The following is an 18,329-nucleotide window of genomic DNA, read 5'->3' as shown; positions in this document are numbered from 1 at the left end:
TAAATACCACGTATTAGTTGACATGTTGTACAAGAAGTTGGAAGCTAGCGGGCCACTTCACGGCTCCTGGTTCTACCGCTAGTCCCTACACTAACCAGGAGTCCAACAGAACTGGACAGAGTTCACACAGAAAGCTGCAACAGGACAGGACACAGATAGCAGGTCACGCAGCAAACTGACACGAAAATGACAGAATTTAAACATACAAACGGACATGAACCAGCAAGACAGAAATCACTCAGGAAAGCTTGCAACAGGACAGAACAGAGCACTGGACACACAGCCAGCTGCATCAGGAACAGGACAGAGTACAGGGCACACAGCCAGACAGACTCCACTCAGAGGTCACATGCACACAGATGAACTCACAGCAAGTCTATGTGTCCTCATACCGGGGGGGAATAGACAGTGAACTACACAAGCTCACATATGGGAGTGTCCAGTTACACCAACTGACACCCAGAATAAGACAGAAGACCTTTGGAGGCTGCACCTGTACAGGGGGAAGGAAAAGGGGGCTGCATGTACTGCCGACTAGGACTACAGGTGTCCAAACAATCTTGGGGAAGCAGAGAGACAATAGACTTACTTACAAACATAGATCAGAGTGGGAACAAGCTGAACATGACTGATAAGTTACAGGACACAGAACTAACATGAGTGCTCACCCTAGGGTCCAGCCAGACTGACCAGGAGCTGGGTTTATATGTGAGCACAGATCCAGGAGATTAGCTAGCAGGAAGTACCACACCCAGCCAGCTCAATTAACCCTCAACCACCTGACTGTGCTGCTAGGAGTACATAGTACCACAGATCCCAGCAGCACCCGTAACAGTGGCAGACTCAAAATAAATAGTTACTGAATTTCACAACATAAATGAATATTTTTAATGATACTAAACACCTCACACCAGTAGAGGAAAAAAAAACACCCAAAACTTTGCAAATGTGCCAGGTTTATTTTTGCAGAAAGATATGATAATTATTTAGACGTAATAAATCAGAGATTTTTTTTTAATAAAACTACATTGTAAAAAAAAAAAAAAAAAAAAAAAAATCATAAAAGCAATAACTTTACCAAAATATATTTTCTTTCATAAGATCAACACTGGCATTCCATATTTGTTCCATCCAAGGAACCCAACAATGGCAAATGCGGAAGTGCCAGACCTGAACAGACTATTGACTATAATGGGTCCTGTTCAGAACCGTTAGGCACTCTGACACGCTATATCACCCGTGATTTTCATGGAAATCCGTGATGAAGCCTTTGACACTGATGTGAGCAATCGTTTGGTCAAAATAAGAGGTATATCAGTATTATAGCAGCTCTCAGGACTAATTCTAATTATACTTGTGATTGTCAATTCTAAAATGTGATGGGCAATTTGCTTAAGAGAGTTTGCCAAATAAAGACGTTCACCCTTGAACATCATTTCACAGTGTATGGCGAGTAATAAAAGCTCTGCATGCACACTGAACAGACTGTGAATCCCGAATAGAATTGGCCTTCAGAACTGCAGTACAGGCTGTAACTATCTACTGTATCTGCAGAGTTGCTCAACATATACATAGACTATATGTACAAATCTGTACCTTACTGCCTATCAAATTACATTTGGACTAATATCTTAAGATGGTACAAACAAAGACCCATGGCTGCACAAGGCAATATTGCTCATGTAGCGAAAAACCTAGAAATGTTGTGTTTTTTGTTTTTTTTACAGAAACTATATTTGTCGTTTTTATTGAATGCCTAAGGCCGCCTGCAGACGAGCGGAAATCCCGCCACGGGAATTCCTGCGGGATTTCCGCCGCTGAAAGTCTGCATAGGAGTGCATTACAATACGCACTCCTATGCAGACGGCCGCGGTTTGGCCGCGCGAAATCTCGCGCGGCAAACAAACCGCGGCATGTTCTAATTTTCTGCGGGGCACGCACTCACCTGGCCGGCGGCTCCGGTCTGCGCATGCGCCGGCTGCGCGGCAGCCGGCACATCAAAGAGCCGGGGCCGCCAGGCGCGGGTGAGTACGCGCTCGTCCCTGCAGGCTCTGGGGTCGGATCGCGCGGCGAGATTTCTCGCTGCCGGATCCGACCCGCTCTTCTGCAGCCGGCCTAAATTAGGAAACCCAAAATGACACCAAAGATGGCAAATATTAAAGGCAAGAATTATTGAACACTTTACATTCTGTGCTTTAGAGATCCTTCACACACTATTTTTTATAAACTTATTTAAAGGGATTTCTCGGGAGTACACTATTCATGACCTATCCTCGGGCTAGGTCATCAAGAGTTAATCAGTGAGGGTTCGCAGCCTCTTTTGAGGCTAGTGACACCACGTTTATTCGTCACGTGGTCTCAGAGCAGCTCACTCCCATTCAAGTGAATGGGCTTGAGTTGCAATACCATGCACTGCTGCTGGTATGAACTGAAGCGACAGCAGCACTCACTAGAGCACCATGGTCACTTCTATCAGCTGATAAGTGGGGATCTTGAGTGGGAGACTCCAGCCAATCAACTATTAATGACCCATCATGAGGACAGGTCATCCACAGTATACTCCCGGAAGACCCCTTTATAGGTATGGAGAAAAAACAAAAAACTACTAAATAAAAGAATACGTAAACAAAAGTTTCAAGCACCTATCAAGCAACAAGCACTGTTTTTTCTAGCATTTTTAAAGTCTGAACAATCTATGGGCGAAAAAAGAAAAAAACAAAAAACGCCTGGGTAAACACCAATGCCAGAGTATGCAAAGTTTTGAAAACAAAACCACAAACCCCAAAAAGATCACAAAAACCCACTGTGGGGGTAACATAGCACTGGCATAAGAAAGCTGCAAATTTTGCTGCACACTTTTTATAGGCAACAATGTGTGACTTTTTTTCAATTTTATGTTGTGTTGGGACACATCCTCCCACAGCCAGACCCTTGCAGAAAGTAGGGCACACTAGCTCATAGCTACAGTAGACTTTATTATCTGCACACAGAATGGTCACCAAATTAAGAGGTGTGCACTTCCTAGTTCTGAGCCCTTTACATTAAGGGCTATTTCAGACGACCATATATCGGCTCGGCTTTCACGCTGAGCCGATATACGGTGTCCTTGTCTGCAGGGGGAGGAGGATAGAAGAGCCAGGAGCAGGAAGTGAGCTCCCGCCCCCTCCTCTATTTGCAATAGGAGGGGGCGAGACGGGGCAGAGCTAAGTACCGATGCTTAGCCCCGCCCCCGTCCCGCACTTCCCATTGCAAATAGTGGCAAGGGGCGGGAGCTCAGTTCCTGCTCCTGGCTCTTCCATCCTCCCCCCCTGCAGACAAGGACACCGTATATCGGCTCAGCGTGAAAGCCGAGCCGATATACGGTCATCTAAATAAGCCCTAAGACTGGTGTATAGAAACCTCCGTCTTAAGAAATGGTGTATATGTACATTTTAATAATTTGCTATAGGCTTTAAAGTAACATTGGCTTGCAGCACTTTTAACCAATAATAACAAAAAAAAAAAAGTTGCAAAAATTCTGCAGTATAGTGTGTGAACCCAGCTTTTAAGAAACAGCTCCAGAAACCTGCTTATATACCCTAGTTGGAAGAAATTATTGATGACGGGTCTTCTGTACTGACAGGGTCATGAAGTGTAATGTGAAACTTGCAGCTGTTTCTTTGAGAATACTTGAAATACAAATGCACAGAACTAGGAAGAATGTCAACATGTTGTGGTGATTTCCCCAACGCCAGTCAGCTCCACATACTGCCCATTACTTGTAATCCCATTATTGTCTAGACCCGTTTTAATACTTCAGTAGCAGCTGAGACTTAACACATCTGCCTGTTAAATGGATAGTGATTACAAGGCTCACGTACTTAGCTGAAATAGTTTCATCTGTTTCCCATTATCTGTGCCATTTGTTAGATACAAGTTCTCTTGCATTTTTTCGCACATGACCGGTGACTCCGTGTTCTTCACAGACGTCGACGGTCTCTTAACACCGTTCTCAGCTCCTTCAGATTTCTTTAAACAGATACTTGTTTCCGGCTCACTAGTAACTGGAGACTGCTTTGTACTTGATGCCACTGACTTTCTGGAGCTTGTATAATGTTTATTAGAATCGGAGTTTTCTAAAGGGCTTGAGTCAGAGTAAGTTGCTGAATATTTCCTCTTTTTCGCCGTGTATGTTCCCTGCAGAGCAGCACCCACAGATCTTGGTTTGCGGCAGTCTTTATTGTTTGAAGTAAGTGGCGGAGGGCTGGGTGACCTTGGTTCTAGAGTCAAGGAAAATCGACTGCGTTTGCCTAGCTTAGTTAAATCTGCGGAGGTAAAAAAATCTTCAAAATTAGAAAATCCATCATCAGAGTCTGTAGTGCACGACGATAAACCGGATTTTGCCTCCACCTTCACGGCTTTATTTTTGGCATGGGGAACTGGAACTTCATATTTCAAGCTGCAGCGACCCGTTTTCTTAGACTGTTTTTCTTTGCACATTGCAATTAGTCTATTTGCCATAGATGAATAGTCTGGACCTGAGACTCTCTCCTTTTTGGGGATGGTCTCATAAAAGGCATCACCCCCACTATCACTGTCAGTTGTGCTAGGAGCAGCTTTCACTTTTGCATTGGTCTTTTGGTACTTGTGTGAAATTTGTGTTAAGGAGTTTGTAGTTTTTCGGTCTACAGCATCAAAACGAAGCTTTGAAACAGTTCTATTTTCCAGTGATCTAGAATGTACATCCACCGCTTCTTTCACAGTAAGAGGTGACGCATCACCATCTACATCTGTACAGTCAAAGAGTTTGAACCGATTTGATTTTCGACTCCTCGTTTGCGATCTTGTTGGGCTCTTTACCATTTCAGGACTAGATTTATCTCTCTCAGTTTTCGGAGTTGACAAACCTAACTTTGAACTAACTGAATCAACTGGAATTTTATAATTGTTTGGAGTGCTAGGAACGCTGCCTCCCTTCAAGACACTTTCAAAGAGTTCATCATTGCTAGTGTCAACGGAACCGATGTCATTCTCTAAAAAAAAACAAAAAACAAAAACAGAATATCAAAACACATTAGAAAAATATATTCATTAAAAATAATTCCTAATGAAAAAACATTAGTGTTAGAAAGTTATCACTCAAGTCCTTACGTTTCTCACCACGCACCACTCCTTTTCCTTCTCCATATGCCTTGCACTGACTTATTTATTCATATTTCCCATTATATGGTATCCTCTATGCATTTTAATTACTTAAAATAAGAGTGAACAAATACCAGACATAGTCACTGCATCTAGAAATCTGCTAATGGAGCCTAGGGCAAGTATAAGTGCATCAAAACGTTCCCACTATGGATTTTGACACATCCGAAGGAATTCCTGCTAGATACGGGTTACCGCTGGGGGCACCGGTGTCCGATTGGTGCGGGCTGCTCATCATGGCACTGCGGGGGCCCGGGCTGGTGGCTGGTCGCAGCGGCCGTCAGTGTACCCCACGTCGTGCGCGGGCGCGCCAGTCAGCTGGTCGGCCGTACGGTGCTCGGGTTGGTGCGCGCTACAGGGGGAGGCGGCTTTGATTCCCCCCCGCATCATGTGACTTCTCCCCGCCCCTCTGGGCGGGGAGTTTTGTATATATATACCTGGCTGACCCAGACTCTGATTGCCAGTGTTTGGATCTGTTTCGTTCAGCCTACACCCGCATTTATTCACCCGACTCTCTTGTGTTTGACTTCGGCTTTTCTCCTGACTCTGTCTTTAAGTTTGTATCACTAAGTTACAAATGTACTATGTATGAGCTTTTTTGACAGACACGAACCCCTGTTCCTCTGCTACAGGTAATCTCGCAACTTTTCCCTTTGAACAACCAGGTGTTCTGAAATTTCTTGCTCCACATGCACTTATGTGATGTTGAAGTCCTGAAAAGCTGCAGTCGCAAAATCTTTCACTGTGAGCTCTATGGTACCCCACATATTACGTGTTTTGGTTCTAAGTCATGTTCAAAGTGTCTATTTCTTTTATAGTGGTAAGCCTATGTAGTTTTGCCTGGCCATTAAAATGTCAGTTTGAATGTGGATTTTTACTCCCATTTCCCATCCATGATTTAATTTAAAACCAATAGAATTTTTTATCTTTTCAGATTTTGTCTACTTCTCATTTCCCACTAATAGTTAGAAGACCATTTCTAACCTGCTGCAACATCAAGTTAAAATTTGCTAGAGGACATCATTCAAGCTTTTTTCAAGCTAGTGAAAAACAAATAGTGACAAATCTTAGTTGTTCATTCCTCCACATTGTGTACGTTCCACATAACCATACAGCTGTAGGATCATTGTGCATGACTGAAACTATGATTTTCAGTCACTAATCTACTCTACCACCTCAATTAATCCTTACTGTTGAGGTGAACCCAGTATTTTCAGTTCCTCAAACTTGCAGCTTGGGTGATATTTTTATCTTCCTATTTCAAAGTCTCACATATCAGCTCTTTTATGGAGCCTCTTCTTGCAGGTAATATTACTAAAATGCTGATCCTAGTGCAGAATGCGATACTATGATACTAGACGACTTTATTTTCAGTTCAGGCCGATGAACTAGCATCTAGTGCTAATAGACTGGTAGGCATCACATTTGGATTCTGATATTGTTAACCATCTATTAAACCGTACATGAAATCTGACCTTTGTTGTATATACTGTTACTCTCTAGGCTGCAATTTGCGCCAAAGATCATTACGCACTTCTCTCAAGATTCCTCATGAAGTCATACTAGCATTATACTTTAAGGGGATTTTCCATGCTAAAAGGATTTATGACCTGTTCCCTAGCAATAGCATCAATAGCAATGCAGCAAGGGTCCGCAGCTCAGGACCCCTTCAATCAGCTAATGAGATCTGCTGTGGACGGTCATAACGCCTAGAACGTTTAGTGCAGTGGTCTAGTTTGGTATTGCAGCTCTCTCCCATCACTTCAATGGAAGGAAGCCGCAATACCAAATCAGACCACTGTGTTATGGACGGCATTCTGAGCACTCTGGCTGTTTGCAGAAGATTCTCGAGCCACAGACCCCCGCTGATCTGCTATTCTTGACCTATTCCTTAAGATAAGTAAGTGATAGTTTTAGCATGGAAACTACAGTTAAGATCTATATGAGCTTATATCTATTACTTAACACAAGTGTTGTCTTGTTTAAAAGTAGAATAAAAGTATTAAAAGCAGATTTATAATGTTTCTATATTGTGGACAAACCTGGTATGCATCCACAGACATACAATGATGCATATGCAATCCAATGAATCATTAGTGCAGACATTAAGCAACCATCTAAGTGATTCAAACATAAGTTCTATATTCACATTGCATACATTTCCTTAAAAACAGGAAAAGGCATTGCACTGACTCGCACCCAGCTTCACAGAAAAGGCCATACTGTACAAAAAGTTGGAGAGATTAGGTGGAGAAAGGAACACTGTAACCATGAAACATCACCGCTAACTAAGTTATGATGTTGTTCAGGAAGGTAATGGAATGCCAGGGAATGTATTTTTTATACACCCGCTCCCCTGATCCAGTGGGGTCCTCCGGTGAAACTCACACGTGGTCTGAATATCTGACTCTTTTTAAACCGCTGTGCATGTGCTTTTTCATAGAAGTCTATGGGAGTGCATGCGGACAGTGGTCTGAAATAGTCAGATTTTTAGACCACGTGTGAACGTCACTGAAGGACCCCACTGGATCGAGTGTGCATAAAAAAAAATAAATAAATACATATCCCTGGTGACCTGCCACCTCCCCAAACACCACCATTACTGAGTGTACAGTACTGTTCCATGCTGACAGCATTCCTTTAGGCCAGGCTCACATGACTATTTGAATTGCAGATTCCACGAATGCTGTTTGAGCGTATGATACGCGGTAATATGCGCACAATCAAATGCATTGACTTACAGTTTGGCTCACAGTGTAGGAATTGCATATTACATGAGCGGAAAAACGAACACACCATGCTCTATTTTATCACAGATTACGCAAGCATGAGCCCCACTGATCTCTATGGATGCGGGTTCGTACGGGTGTTGCTAGGAGACCAGATAACAAATGTTACAAAGAAAGCAGGAATTTGTGGGCAGACAATGCAGGGCAGAGTCTGGGGAGTAACACACCCATCCAGCCTGTCTGCAACCTCCACTTATTCTTCTGGACATTTCCTCCGGAAGAAAGTATTTTTTTTTTTAAAGTGGTTTATAGTACTTAATAAAAAGTAGTATAAACCAGCCAAGAGAGCTTGCGGAATACAACCCTGTCGCATGAGCCCGGCCTTAAGAGTATTACATAGAGGATCACTGGCCAATGTGATGACATTATGCCTTCTGTATAGGCGTTTCAGCATACCGTGTGGAGAATCCATCATGACAGAAGGACTATTTCCAGGTGATGGCTTCAGGGAAGAGAAATCAAATAGCTGCGACATCTGAGAAGCTGAAAAAGAAAACATTTATTTTTTATTTAAAGGAACTGAGGGTTCTAATTCATCTAGCAAAGTATATCACACAATGCATACAAAATGTTCAACTTGATGGACTTCTGTTTTTTTTTTCAACATATGTAACTATAATAACCATAAACACTGAATATGTCAACCATCAACTGCAACCAAGAGTAAGGCGTAATAGATGGGAGGCTGAAAAATCTAATCAGACAGCAAAGTCAGAGAGTGCGATTCAACACCAGATCCAAAGAAACCCCAACAGGTCATGCTTTCAACATTTCCTTAATTTGGCACAAATTATATAATCTGTATCACTGCATACTGGCCAATGTTCTCTACTCAAGGCATAACCTTCTGGGGATACTTGGTCCTTCGTGTAGTAGTAATCACTGACATGCGCAAGTACAGGGTCAGCACAAAGCAAACCTTTTTGTACACAATGGAAGGGCCCCATTGAAGAGCCACTCCAGCGATTTGTTTTTCATTCATTATGTAGCTAGCCCGCCAGTATATATAAGTGAGCTGGTATCATCTCAGTTAGTTACTCCTTTGTATCTGACACTCCTGGCCTTCTCCTCAGATGGTCATGTGATCTCAATTCTGACCAGCTCAGACCTACTTGGGGTTATACTGTCTGAAATTAGTCAATTTCTTAGTCTGCGTTACATGGACCCCACTGCAGAAACTGCCTAGAGGGGGGATGTAGGCCACTTTTATTACAGTTTTCGGATGATGATCACTCAGCTCCTGTCACACAGCTATAATAGAGGAGATCACAGCTTATCCACCTAACTGAATACTTATGGTCTGTAGCATATTTAGGCAAGTATAAAAAGGTAATGAGAATTACTCTGCCCTTTCCCTTTTCCCCAGTAGGCAAAAATTGTATAGCCTCCAGCCAAGACATCATGGGATTGATTTGAATAAGTAAAAAATTATATCCATCTTCTATCACTCTCAAGATGGTATCTGATAAGCATCAGACAGGGAACATGGAAGTGGCTGTAATACACAGAGGAAACCTCCAGAATGTGGCAGGCAATCAGATAAAGGGGGCAGGGATGGAAGAAGAAATGTATTATCACTGGAGTGGCCCTTTAAAGTCACTGGGGAAAAGCTGTAGCGCCAATGTAATAAAACCACAAGGTATAGGTCAAGTTGCATTGTTTGAAAAGAACTTTTAAAATTCTGACTACAAGGTAATATCTACCCACAGTGGTAACAAACAAAAAAAAATTGTACGTATAAATACACCAATAAAGTACCCAGGTAAACTTAGAAGATATCTGATTTTCTTTCCAAAGGTCTCAAATCCTTTAGCAAGGAACAAAAACATGTCTTTACAGCAAGTCTCTTCCAACATAACTATAAACTAACTCCTTACATAAGCAAAACAAAAAAACTTCTCGTCAAGGGATGGTAATGCAATTGCTTTCTACCTGTAGGAGATAAATTTTCCCTTTTATTCTTCATCTCTTGTATTCTTTTTTCCATGGCATTGCATCGATCTGCAATCACTGCTTTTGGACTATACAATACCGTCCAATCATCATCATCATTATTAAACGATAAACGAGGGATATCTGTAGAGAAAGAAAAAAAAAGGATTCCATAAGTGAGCAAAGCAAAAATAACACATCCCGTATCTCATATGCCAGGGGTGTCAAAATCATTTTCACCGAGGGCCACATCAGCCTTATGGTTGTCTTCAAAGGGCTGAATGTAATGGTTTACAAAGGGTTCGTTCACATAAGCGTATTAGCGCAGCACATTATGTGTGCAGTTTTTGCATGCGTGAATAAAACCCTTTAATTTCAATGGGTTTGTTCACTTGAGCGTATTTTTTCACACGATGTGCAATCGCATAAAAAAAAAATCCGTGGCATGACCTATTTTGGTGCATATTACGCACTGCAATAGGCCATTGAAGTGAATGGGTTGGGTGGAAATACATATACACTGCATATTTGCGCACCCTTTTTAATGAGCACAAATAATGCCGTCCCTGTAGTGGCCCCAGTAGTAAAAGTGTGTCCCCATAGTGGCCATAGAAATAACACAGTAGTCCCAAGGAAGTTGCCTTGCCAGAAGCAAATAGCAACCCCTATTGGCCTTTTTCTGGGCAGCATCCCTGCAGGCTTTACCCTCAACCCGCCTGCAGCCCTGGCCCTGTGGCGGCGGCAGCAGCCCTCACCTCGGCACAGACGTCAGCGGTCAGACTCTACAGAGCGCCGTCAGGACTGGAGCTGCAGGCGGGCCAGGTAGAACTCCTGTAAAAGGGGTTATCCAGGCAGCACCTGCTGGGATAAGACAGGGGCGGAGTGGAAGCCATTGCACTGACCCCTTGTGTAGTGGCCAGCACTCATAATAGCAAGTGCAGCACTCACTGAAATCAATGGGAGTTGCGCTTGTAATTGCAGGCTGTGGTCCCATTGATTTCACTGAAAGCTGTGCCTACAATTACAAGCATCAGCCACTATACATAGGTCCGAGCAGTGCTTCCGCTCTAATCCTGGAGGGTCAGGCCTGGAAAATCCCTTTAAGGTTTAATGCACGGCCGGCAGCCACATAAAATGAGGCGATGGGATGGATTCGGCCCGCAGACCTTATGTTTGACGTGTGTCATATGCTATAACGGTAACATTTCCTTTAAACAGGCATGACCACAAACCTTGATGAAGATATCCAAGAATAAAATGGTACAAGTAAATATGCCACTATTACTTTTGTTGCTTTTTAAAGCCATTTCCTAAATGGAAATCCTTGCTGTATGTCTTCTGGCTTTGGTCTTTTGAAATGATAAATTGTGAAGTTCGGTATTGGACAAAGGTGTCAAATAAAATAAACTGTCACTGTATAATCCATGTTAAATATCCTTTCCTGTAGCACAGATTCCAGTGCTTCTTTACCTTTTAACGCTGCAGGTTATTTTCTTAGGGTCTATTCACTGTGCTGCCCAGTAAAAAAAAATGCATATAAATATCACGTTTTATAATGCATTTCACATTTCCTGAATCATATAACAGTGGCAATTAACTGTAAAAAGCCTGCGCGTTTTGCCATACGACAGACAACTGCCAGTGTGAATATATCCCTAGTGTACCATACCCATATAACATGAGGACTGCAGAGAACAGATTGTCCATACTTGCAATCATGAAGTAGTGTTTGTCAGGGCAGCACAACAAAGGAGTAGCCAAAATGCAAAACCCAGGAGCCAGTTAACATATTCTTACTGTCAATTTCAGATGGAACTCACCTTTTTGTACATCAAGGTCCTTGCACATTTTATCAAATTTCCGTGCAAATCGCTTGTTATTTTCAGGCGTTCTTTCAACAAAATCCTTAGGCTGCATACATTTTCTCTGTAAGAGATGAAACAATTTGCAAACTGTCGAAGACCGCATAAATCCATAGCTAATAATAATCAATCAACCTGTCCAAATGTGAGCAGGATCCGTGTAAGTACCCAGTGCAGAAAGGATAAGTGAGCCCTTCTGACAATGGGCTTGGACATTCTCTTGATACAAAGCACAGTTTAAGCAAACATTTTGCACCTAACATTGGCAGTGAGAGTGCCAGGCTAAGTGTCTTGTATAATATAGAAGTATATGGCATCTAATGCCAAGATAACCACTTGTTTGTGAGGCATACATACACAATATGGCCTAAAGTATGTGAACATCAGACCTGCACACCTATAGAAGCATGACGGGCATCTCATTCCAAAACTTTATGCCCTCTTTTGCAGCTGTAAAAGCCTACAGTTTTCCATAATCAGATGCTATATCAATATTTCCCAAACTCAAGTTCTGATGGCCTCCCCTTCCCACCAACATGTCAAGATTTCAGGATATCCTATGGAGAAAACACCCCTGTCAATGCCTGAGACACTGACAATAATGACATCACCTGTGCAAGACTATGAAAATCTTGAAAACACGACCTGTTGGGGTCCCTGAGGACTGGAGTTGGGGAACACTGTGTGACCTTCTGTAGTACATGACGGTATAATTCAGTTAAAGTACTTCAGATCACTTACCTTCTTCTTATTGAGTTGAGGTAAGTCAGTATTTGTGTTTATTGCTGGGTATACAGATTCTTCTACATGCATGACTGTCTCTCGGCATCTGGAAAGGATTTAGACAAGGCGTTTGGTTATGACATAAACCTATATCCAGGTTTGGACTGAAAAGCATGTGAAGCTATGCCATAAGTACAACATACTACCAACCGTTCTGGAGCCAACAGGATATTTCAAGAAAACTAATAAGGGAGACGTTATATCAAGAGAACTTTTCTTCAGAAGTTGTCATCTAACCTATTTGGCCAACTTAGTAAGTCCCCTGTTCAAAATACTTACTACAGGGCTAAGTGGTTAGGTCATAACCAATAAGATGGCACGTCGATGTGATAAGCTGTCGAAGTCAGCGATTTCCATGTGACTACTGCCAAAAAAAAGTCAGATTTTTCAGTGTATAATCCAACCGAAAAAACTGCTTTCACATACACAGGGTTAGGTTGAATGCACACGTCTGGGTCTGATTTCGCATGCGGAATCCTGCAGTGTAATCAGACCCGGGCAGGTGACTCCCCCGTGTACCTGTCCAGATTGGTCTTCTGTGTGCTGCGGATGTGCCAGCCGGCGCATATGCGCAGTGAAGAGAATGCCACACTGACGATGACACGGATCCGCAGCGATTTCAAAATCGCTGTGGGTCGGACGGCTTCCATTGACTGCAATGGAGGCAGTCCATGCGAGTCCCGCACGAAAATAGAGCATGCCGCGATTCTTCCTCCACAAGCAGAAATCGCAAGTGATTTCCGCTCATGTGTGTTGAAGAATCATTTTACATTGCATGCTATGGACAAACATTTAAATTTAAATTGCACTTTCGTTTTTGGCCGTAGCGATGTTGTGGCCGACGCCGGCTTCCAGCACTCATCATGGATGAGGAGCATTAAACGCCCAAAAATAGAACAGAGACCGCTCAAAAATCGCAGTGCTGAAAAGCCCTGCAATCAAGTGGCTGTTTGATCAGTCCCATAGAAAACAATTGGACCGTTCTACCGCGATTAGCGCGGTGCTGAAAGCGCCGTGGTAATCATGGTAAAAAGCGCCTGTGTGAGGGAGGCCTAAAACTGTAAACGAGACACCCAGCACTCTGAGGTGGCAGAAAGTGGAACTTAGTGGTATGTCATAAAACACTTTGAACCTTCCTCTTTTCAGTGAAGTGTGGATTGTGTACCTGTCTCTTGTAGTTTGTAATCACATCCACAAATCTGCTCCTTTTTGAATAACCCTGTATAGCACAAAAACCATCTGCACTGTGTGAACATATCCTAAGCCTGCTCAGATCCTACGAGTCAGGACAAGATTACTGGTTCCCGGTGTTAGGACCCTCAGCCTGCTGGAAAGATGGTAAATATACACAGTATGTCTTTAGAATAATGATGTGTACATTATTCTGTATTACCTAATAATCTCACTCTTTGCTATTGAAATCTAAACAAAAATCACAACAAAACTAAAGCTTTATTTAATTACAACTTCTTGTTATTTTAAGAGTAATACTTACTTCTCCACCCAAAGAACAGACACCAGTTTGACCTTACTCTTGACTGCCTTGTCCCATGTACTTTGACTGCCATCTTTAAAAATGACATGAGTAACTTGCTTATTGAATGTTTTGGAAACCTACAGAAACAAAGCACTGATATCAGTAAAGACACTTCATTCTTTATAAATAAAGTGCACCAAAATCACCACATTCCCCATTTCACTGGTCCGGTATCCCCAAATAAACGATACGCTATGAAAGGGAAGTGCTTTTCATTACCCAGAAATATTTATTGTCAAACTTTAGAATAACTTTGAATGGCACTTTACAGCTTACACAAAAAAAGTTAGTGAAGACCCGAACCGCAGCTGCTAGGTAAGTATTAATAAGACATCCCCTGAAAATAAGATCCTGTGCCTCTTTTGGGGCAAAAATTAATATAAGACGGGGTATTATTTTGGGGGAAACACGGTAGATAATGCTATAAATGTCAGGTTTCAGAATAAATATTTACCAGCCTACCAACTACCTATAATGCAAATAGACATTTATGTAGTTTTTTTGGGCTCCCATTACTATATAGTGAATAGTGAAAACATTTGACTTTCCAGAATGTCAATTCCTAAAGCATACAGAACAGTAATGGAATCAGCATAGAATGCGGGAAGAATAGGGTCTTGAAAACTGTAGAGTCAGGAACGGTATAAGTTGAGCAAGGCCGAATTTACATGCCAAATATTCTTGCGTGAGTTTTACGCTTTATGAGACACTCAAAAATAGACCCTGTAGTATTCAATGGGTCTATTTACATGGACGAGCCTTCTCTCACAGCACGACCCATTTTTGTGTGAGTCTCCCATTAGAATAGTACATGCGAATGTGCAGTGCCTCGCACAGAACACAAATGCGGTGTCCATGACTTTTGCGATGCAAGTTGTACTCAAGAATCTCAGCCTTCATTCATTATCAGCCATGCAAATATGGCCAAGTAGACCGATTTACAACGTTGCTCAATTGTAAAATGAAGTTCAGAGTCAGTGAACCATAGAGACCCAACGGGTACCCTTTAGATCTACAACTGTATACAACATTGCATAGGTTTGCCTGATATGTGAAATTCCTTGCTGCTAAACATTTATACTGACAGAGGATGTGATGGCTTTTAAGAAGCAAGCCATATAGTCTACAAGACACTACTTACAGGGATTTAAGGCGTTTTCCAACGATCAGCATTTATAAACTATCCACAGGGTTAACACGAACAGCCAAGCGCTGTGTCTGTCAGTCCCATAGACTTTATATAGAAGGACAGTCGTACTGCGAGGAGGAAAGGGGGCTCAGAATCTAACAAATCTGCGCATCCAATCACACGTTATAGTTTTCACCATATTTATTCAATGTCTGAATATGAAGTTCGTTAAAGACTATGGGACCTAAAGTTTGCAAAGTCTCTGAAGTTCAAGAACTTTGGTAAAAGAGGTAACAATGAGCCAGTAGCTCAGGTTATCCTCAGTGGCTTACAATAAATCCAGATAATTTGCCATTATTGAGGAGACCTCAACACGTAATTGTATAAAAGGAATCTTATAAGGAAAACACTTCCACTTTCCTGACATGTCCTTTTCAGAACATACTTGGTACCTTGAAACAACTTACCTTGGCCCCCAGGTTAAGAAGTTGCTTTGAGAACATTTTAGAGTAATTTTCTGTCCTGTTCGATGACCAAACATCTACAAACGCCGTGACTCCTGAAGACGACAAATGAAAACGCGGTTAACTGCGCACAAAAATGCGTGAATGGACGATTTTTGTGCACTCAAGTCCCGAGCTTGATTAGCACTAAAATCACCCATTCGCAGCGCTGACGAGAGAGATTGCGGCATCCGCGAATAGCAAGTTTTAAATATCCCGCTATTAGTTCCTGTTAGTACCCATGGGGCTAGAGGGGACTCCCTGAGGGAATCCTCCATAGCAGAGAAAGAGACAGTGGGGTTAGGAGCGGACTCTCTGAGGGAATCCCCCATAGCAGGGAGAGAGGCCAGGGCTAGAGGTGTGCCCTGCCACCTCTTTCTACTGCTATGGGGGAATCCCTTGGAGAATCTAGCCCCGCTCCCTCTCTGCTCCTCTATAGGAGATTCCCTTAAGCCCTGCTCCTTCTGAAACCTTGTCTCCCCTGTAGCGGGGAGAGAAGGGTTACCCCGCAGGAGATAATTAGGCCTCTTTCACATGGGCTACAAAATCTCGCTACAAAACACATGTATGTGAAGCTCATGGTGGGTTCCAATGGGTTCTTTCAGACCACAAAACATCTCATGTGAAAGAACCCATAAGAAACCATGGGCTTCACATTTTGTAGTGATGATTTTGTAGCCCGTGTGAAAGAGGCCTTACACTGACTGGGTAGTTTAAGGGCTAAAAGGTATAATGACAGTCAGTGTAATTACCTCCTGAAGGGGAACCCTTCTCTCCCCACTATAGGGAATCCTTCGTTCTCCATTTGCCGGCCGGTTTGCATAGTCTTCCATAGGTCAGAACCCTAAGTGCAGAGATCACCGGCGATTATATGGAATCCGGTCACAATCTATTCTCCACGAGGGCACAGTGGTCCCCCACCGCTGCAGCGCCTGTTGCTTAGCAACAGCTCAAAATGTATTTCGGCTCTGAAAATAACCCACTGATAAAAAAAAAAATCATTGAGAATTTCTTCCTAATGAGAAACTTTCCCCTGCACATAGTAAGTTGTCTCCAGCAGACTCAGAGTGACGCTGCTCCATTCAAACTGGGTCATGGGATTGGTGGGGGTCCCAGCGGTCAGACCCCCACTGATCAGACACTATCTATGCTGTGGACGGGTGAGAGGTCTCTATCATGGGGATACCCACAAAGCAGCCATGACCTCCCTATATGTGAGAGGTACATGTGTGCCAGCCACGTGTATGTTACCTGCAAGGATGCCATCATCATCATCACCACCAACGCAGCCGCCGCCCGGTGAGAACTCCATGAGAGCCGCAGCCTCCTGCTCTCCTCCGCGCCACGGCTTCAAACTGGACTTCCGCTGCGTGACGTCATCACTCGGCGCCGCGGTGCCTGGAGACGGCCGCTCTGTGAGGGGAAGTAGCTAATGCGTTCTGCAGATGCCGGAGGGTGGCCCGGTGACGTCTCCTCCAACTGCTTCGTCGTCTAGTACTGGGAGGAATAATAGGAGGCGGCCATAGGAGTGAGCACAGGGATAGGGGCTGTTCAGTCACACTTCTTGGCGGTGTGGAGGACACCTCAGCAGGCGACTGCCTCGTACTGAAGGGAATAATGTCTGCACGTCTTGTGTAAGGCTCTGCTCACATGTACTGCCCGGATACAGACCCATTGTAGAATGCCTGTGACGACTGATGCTGGCAGCGACTGCCGCTATCCGTGCAGATGGGGACAGTGCAAAATGTATGGTTAGATAAAGGGTTAACTAAACTTTTTACCAACTTCTGACATGTGGTGACATCAGATGCTTGGATTGTTGATGGTCCAGGTGCCAAGACCTCCGCCACCCATTCACAGACAGAAGTATTCATCTGAGCGCTCCTTCCATTATTGCTCAGAGCGGCATATGGGCTCCATAGAAAGTCAATGGCGTCCGTATACCGTTCGCGATGACAGCCATACAGGCGCCACGCTCGGCCGAGCGCTTCTGCCTGTTCGTTTTAGTGATTGGGGTCTCAGCACTGGAATCCCAACCGATCAGAACTTTTCACATACAGGAGTTTGTAAAGGTTTAGTTACAATGTATCTGTAAAGTCTGCAGGCCCTTTCACTTGTTTACATTTTGTTGTGTTGTGGTCATGTGTAAGGCCCCTTATCCACGGGCGTTGCGGTATCCTGCGGTGGAGCTCCGCTACGGGAGCTGCCGCCTGGGAGCAGGAGACGCAGACGAATCTCTGCCGGTCAGTCTAATCTGACAGATGGGCTGACTGTGGAGAATAGGGGCAATTCACAGCATGCTACTAATTGCCATCCGCGACTGAAGAATCGCAGTGATTCTCCGCTCATGGACATGGGGTAGGCGCTTTCCATAGCAACGCTATGGAAAGCTTCCGCTGGCGTGATTCGCCAGCGAAATCACACCCATGGACAGGGGGCCTGAATAAAAAAATGCTTCACTCAATAACACACAAGCCTCCTGCAGACGGACGGGTAGGATCCCGCTGCGAGAATTCTCACAGCGGAATCCGACCCATGCCCTGCAGGGACTGCTGCGGCTCACCTGCTCCGGCATCTCCCCGCTCTGCTATGTGCCCAGCAGGCGCAGAGCGG

At 43.6% G+C, this 18,329-nt stretch overlaps 1 protein-coding gene across 2 annotated transcripts in view; it reads right to left on the bottom strand.

Moving 5' to 3' along the window:
* MCPH1 (microcephalin 1) overlaps window positions 1–17,391 on the bottom strand; it is a 279,100-nt gene extending 261,709 nt beyond the window's left edge. For both annotated transcript variants that reach the window (XM_066603603.1, XM_066603613.1), the window contains exons 1-8: window positions 16,968–17,391; window positions 15,681–15,772; window positions 14,043–14,161; window positions 12,506–12,593; window positions 11,723–11,828; window positions 9,903–10,046; window positions 8,367–8,453; window positions 3,861–5,012 (exon numbers count right to left, since the gene is read on the bottom strand). In XM_066603603.1, coding sequence (XP_066459700.1) covers window positions 3,861–5,012; window positions 8,367–8,453; window positions 9,903–10,046; window positions 11,723–11,828; window positions 12,506–12,593; window positions 14,043–14,161; window positions 15,681–15,772; window positions 16,968–17,028 — 1,849 coding nt within the window. In that variant the 5' untranslated portion in view covers window positions 17,029–17,391. The remainder of the gene's footprint in view (window positions 1–3,860; window positions 5,013–8,366; window positions 8,454–9,902; window positions 10,047–11,722; window positions 11,829–12,505; window positions 12,594–14,042; window positions 14,162–15,680; window positions 15,773–16,967) is intronic.
* Between the last annotated feature and the right edge of the window lie 938 nt (window positions 17,392–18,329).

This window comes from Eleutherodactylus coqui, chromosome 1 (genome assembly GCF_035609145.1).
Source record: "Eleutherodactylus coqui strain aEleCoq1 chromosome 1, aEleCoq1.hap1, whole genome shotgun sequence".
Classification (NCBI taxonomy): domain Eukaryota; kingdom Metazoa; phylum Chordata; class Amphibia; order Anura; family Eleutherodactylidae; genus Eleutherodactylus; species Eleutherodactylus coqui.
Note: the sequence above shows the minus strand (reverse complement) of the source record. Positions and strands in the feature narration are given on the sequence as shown.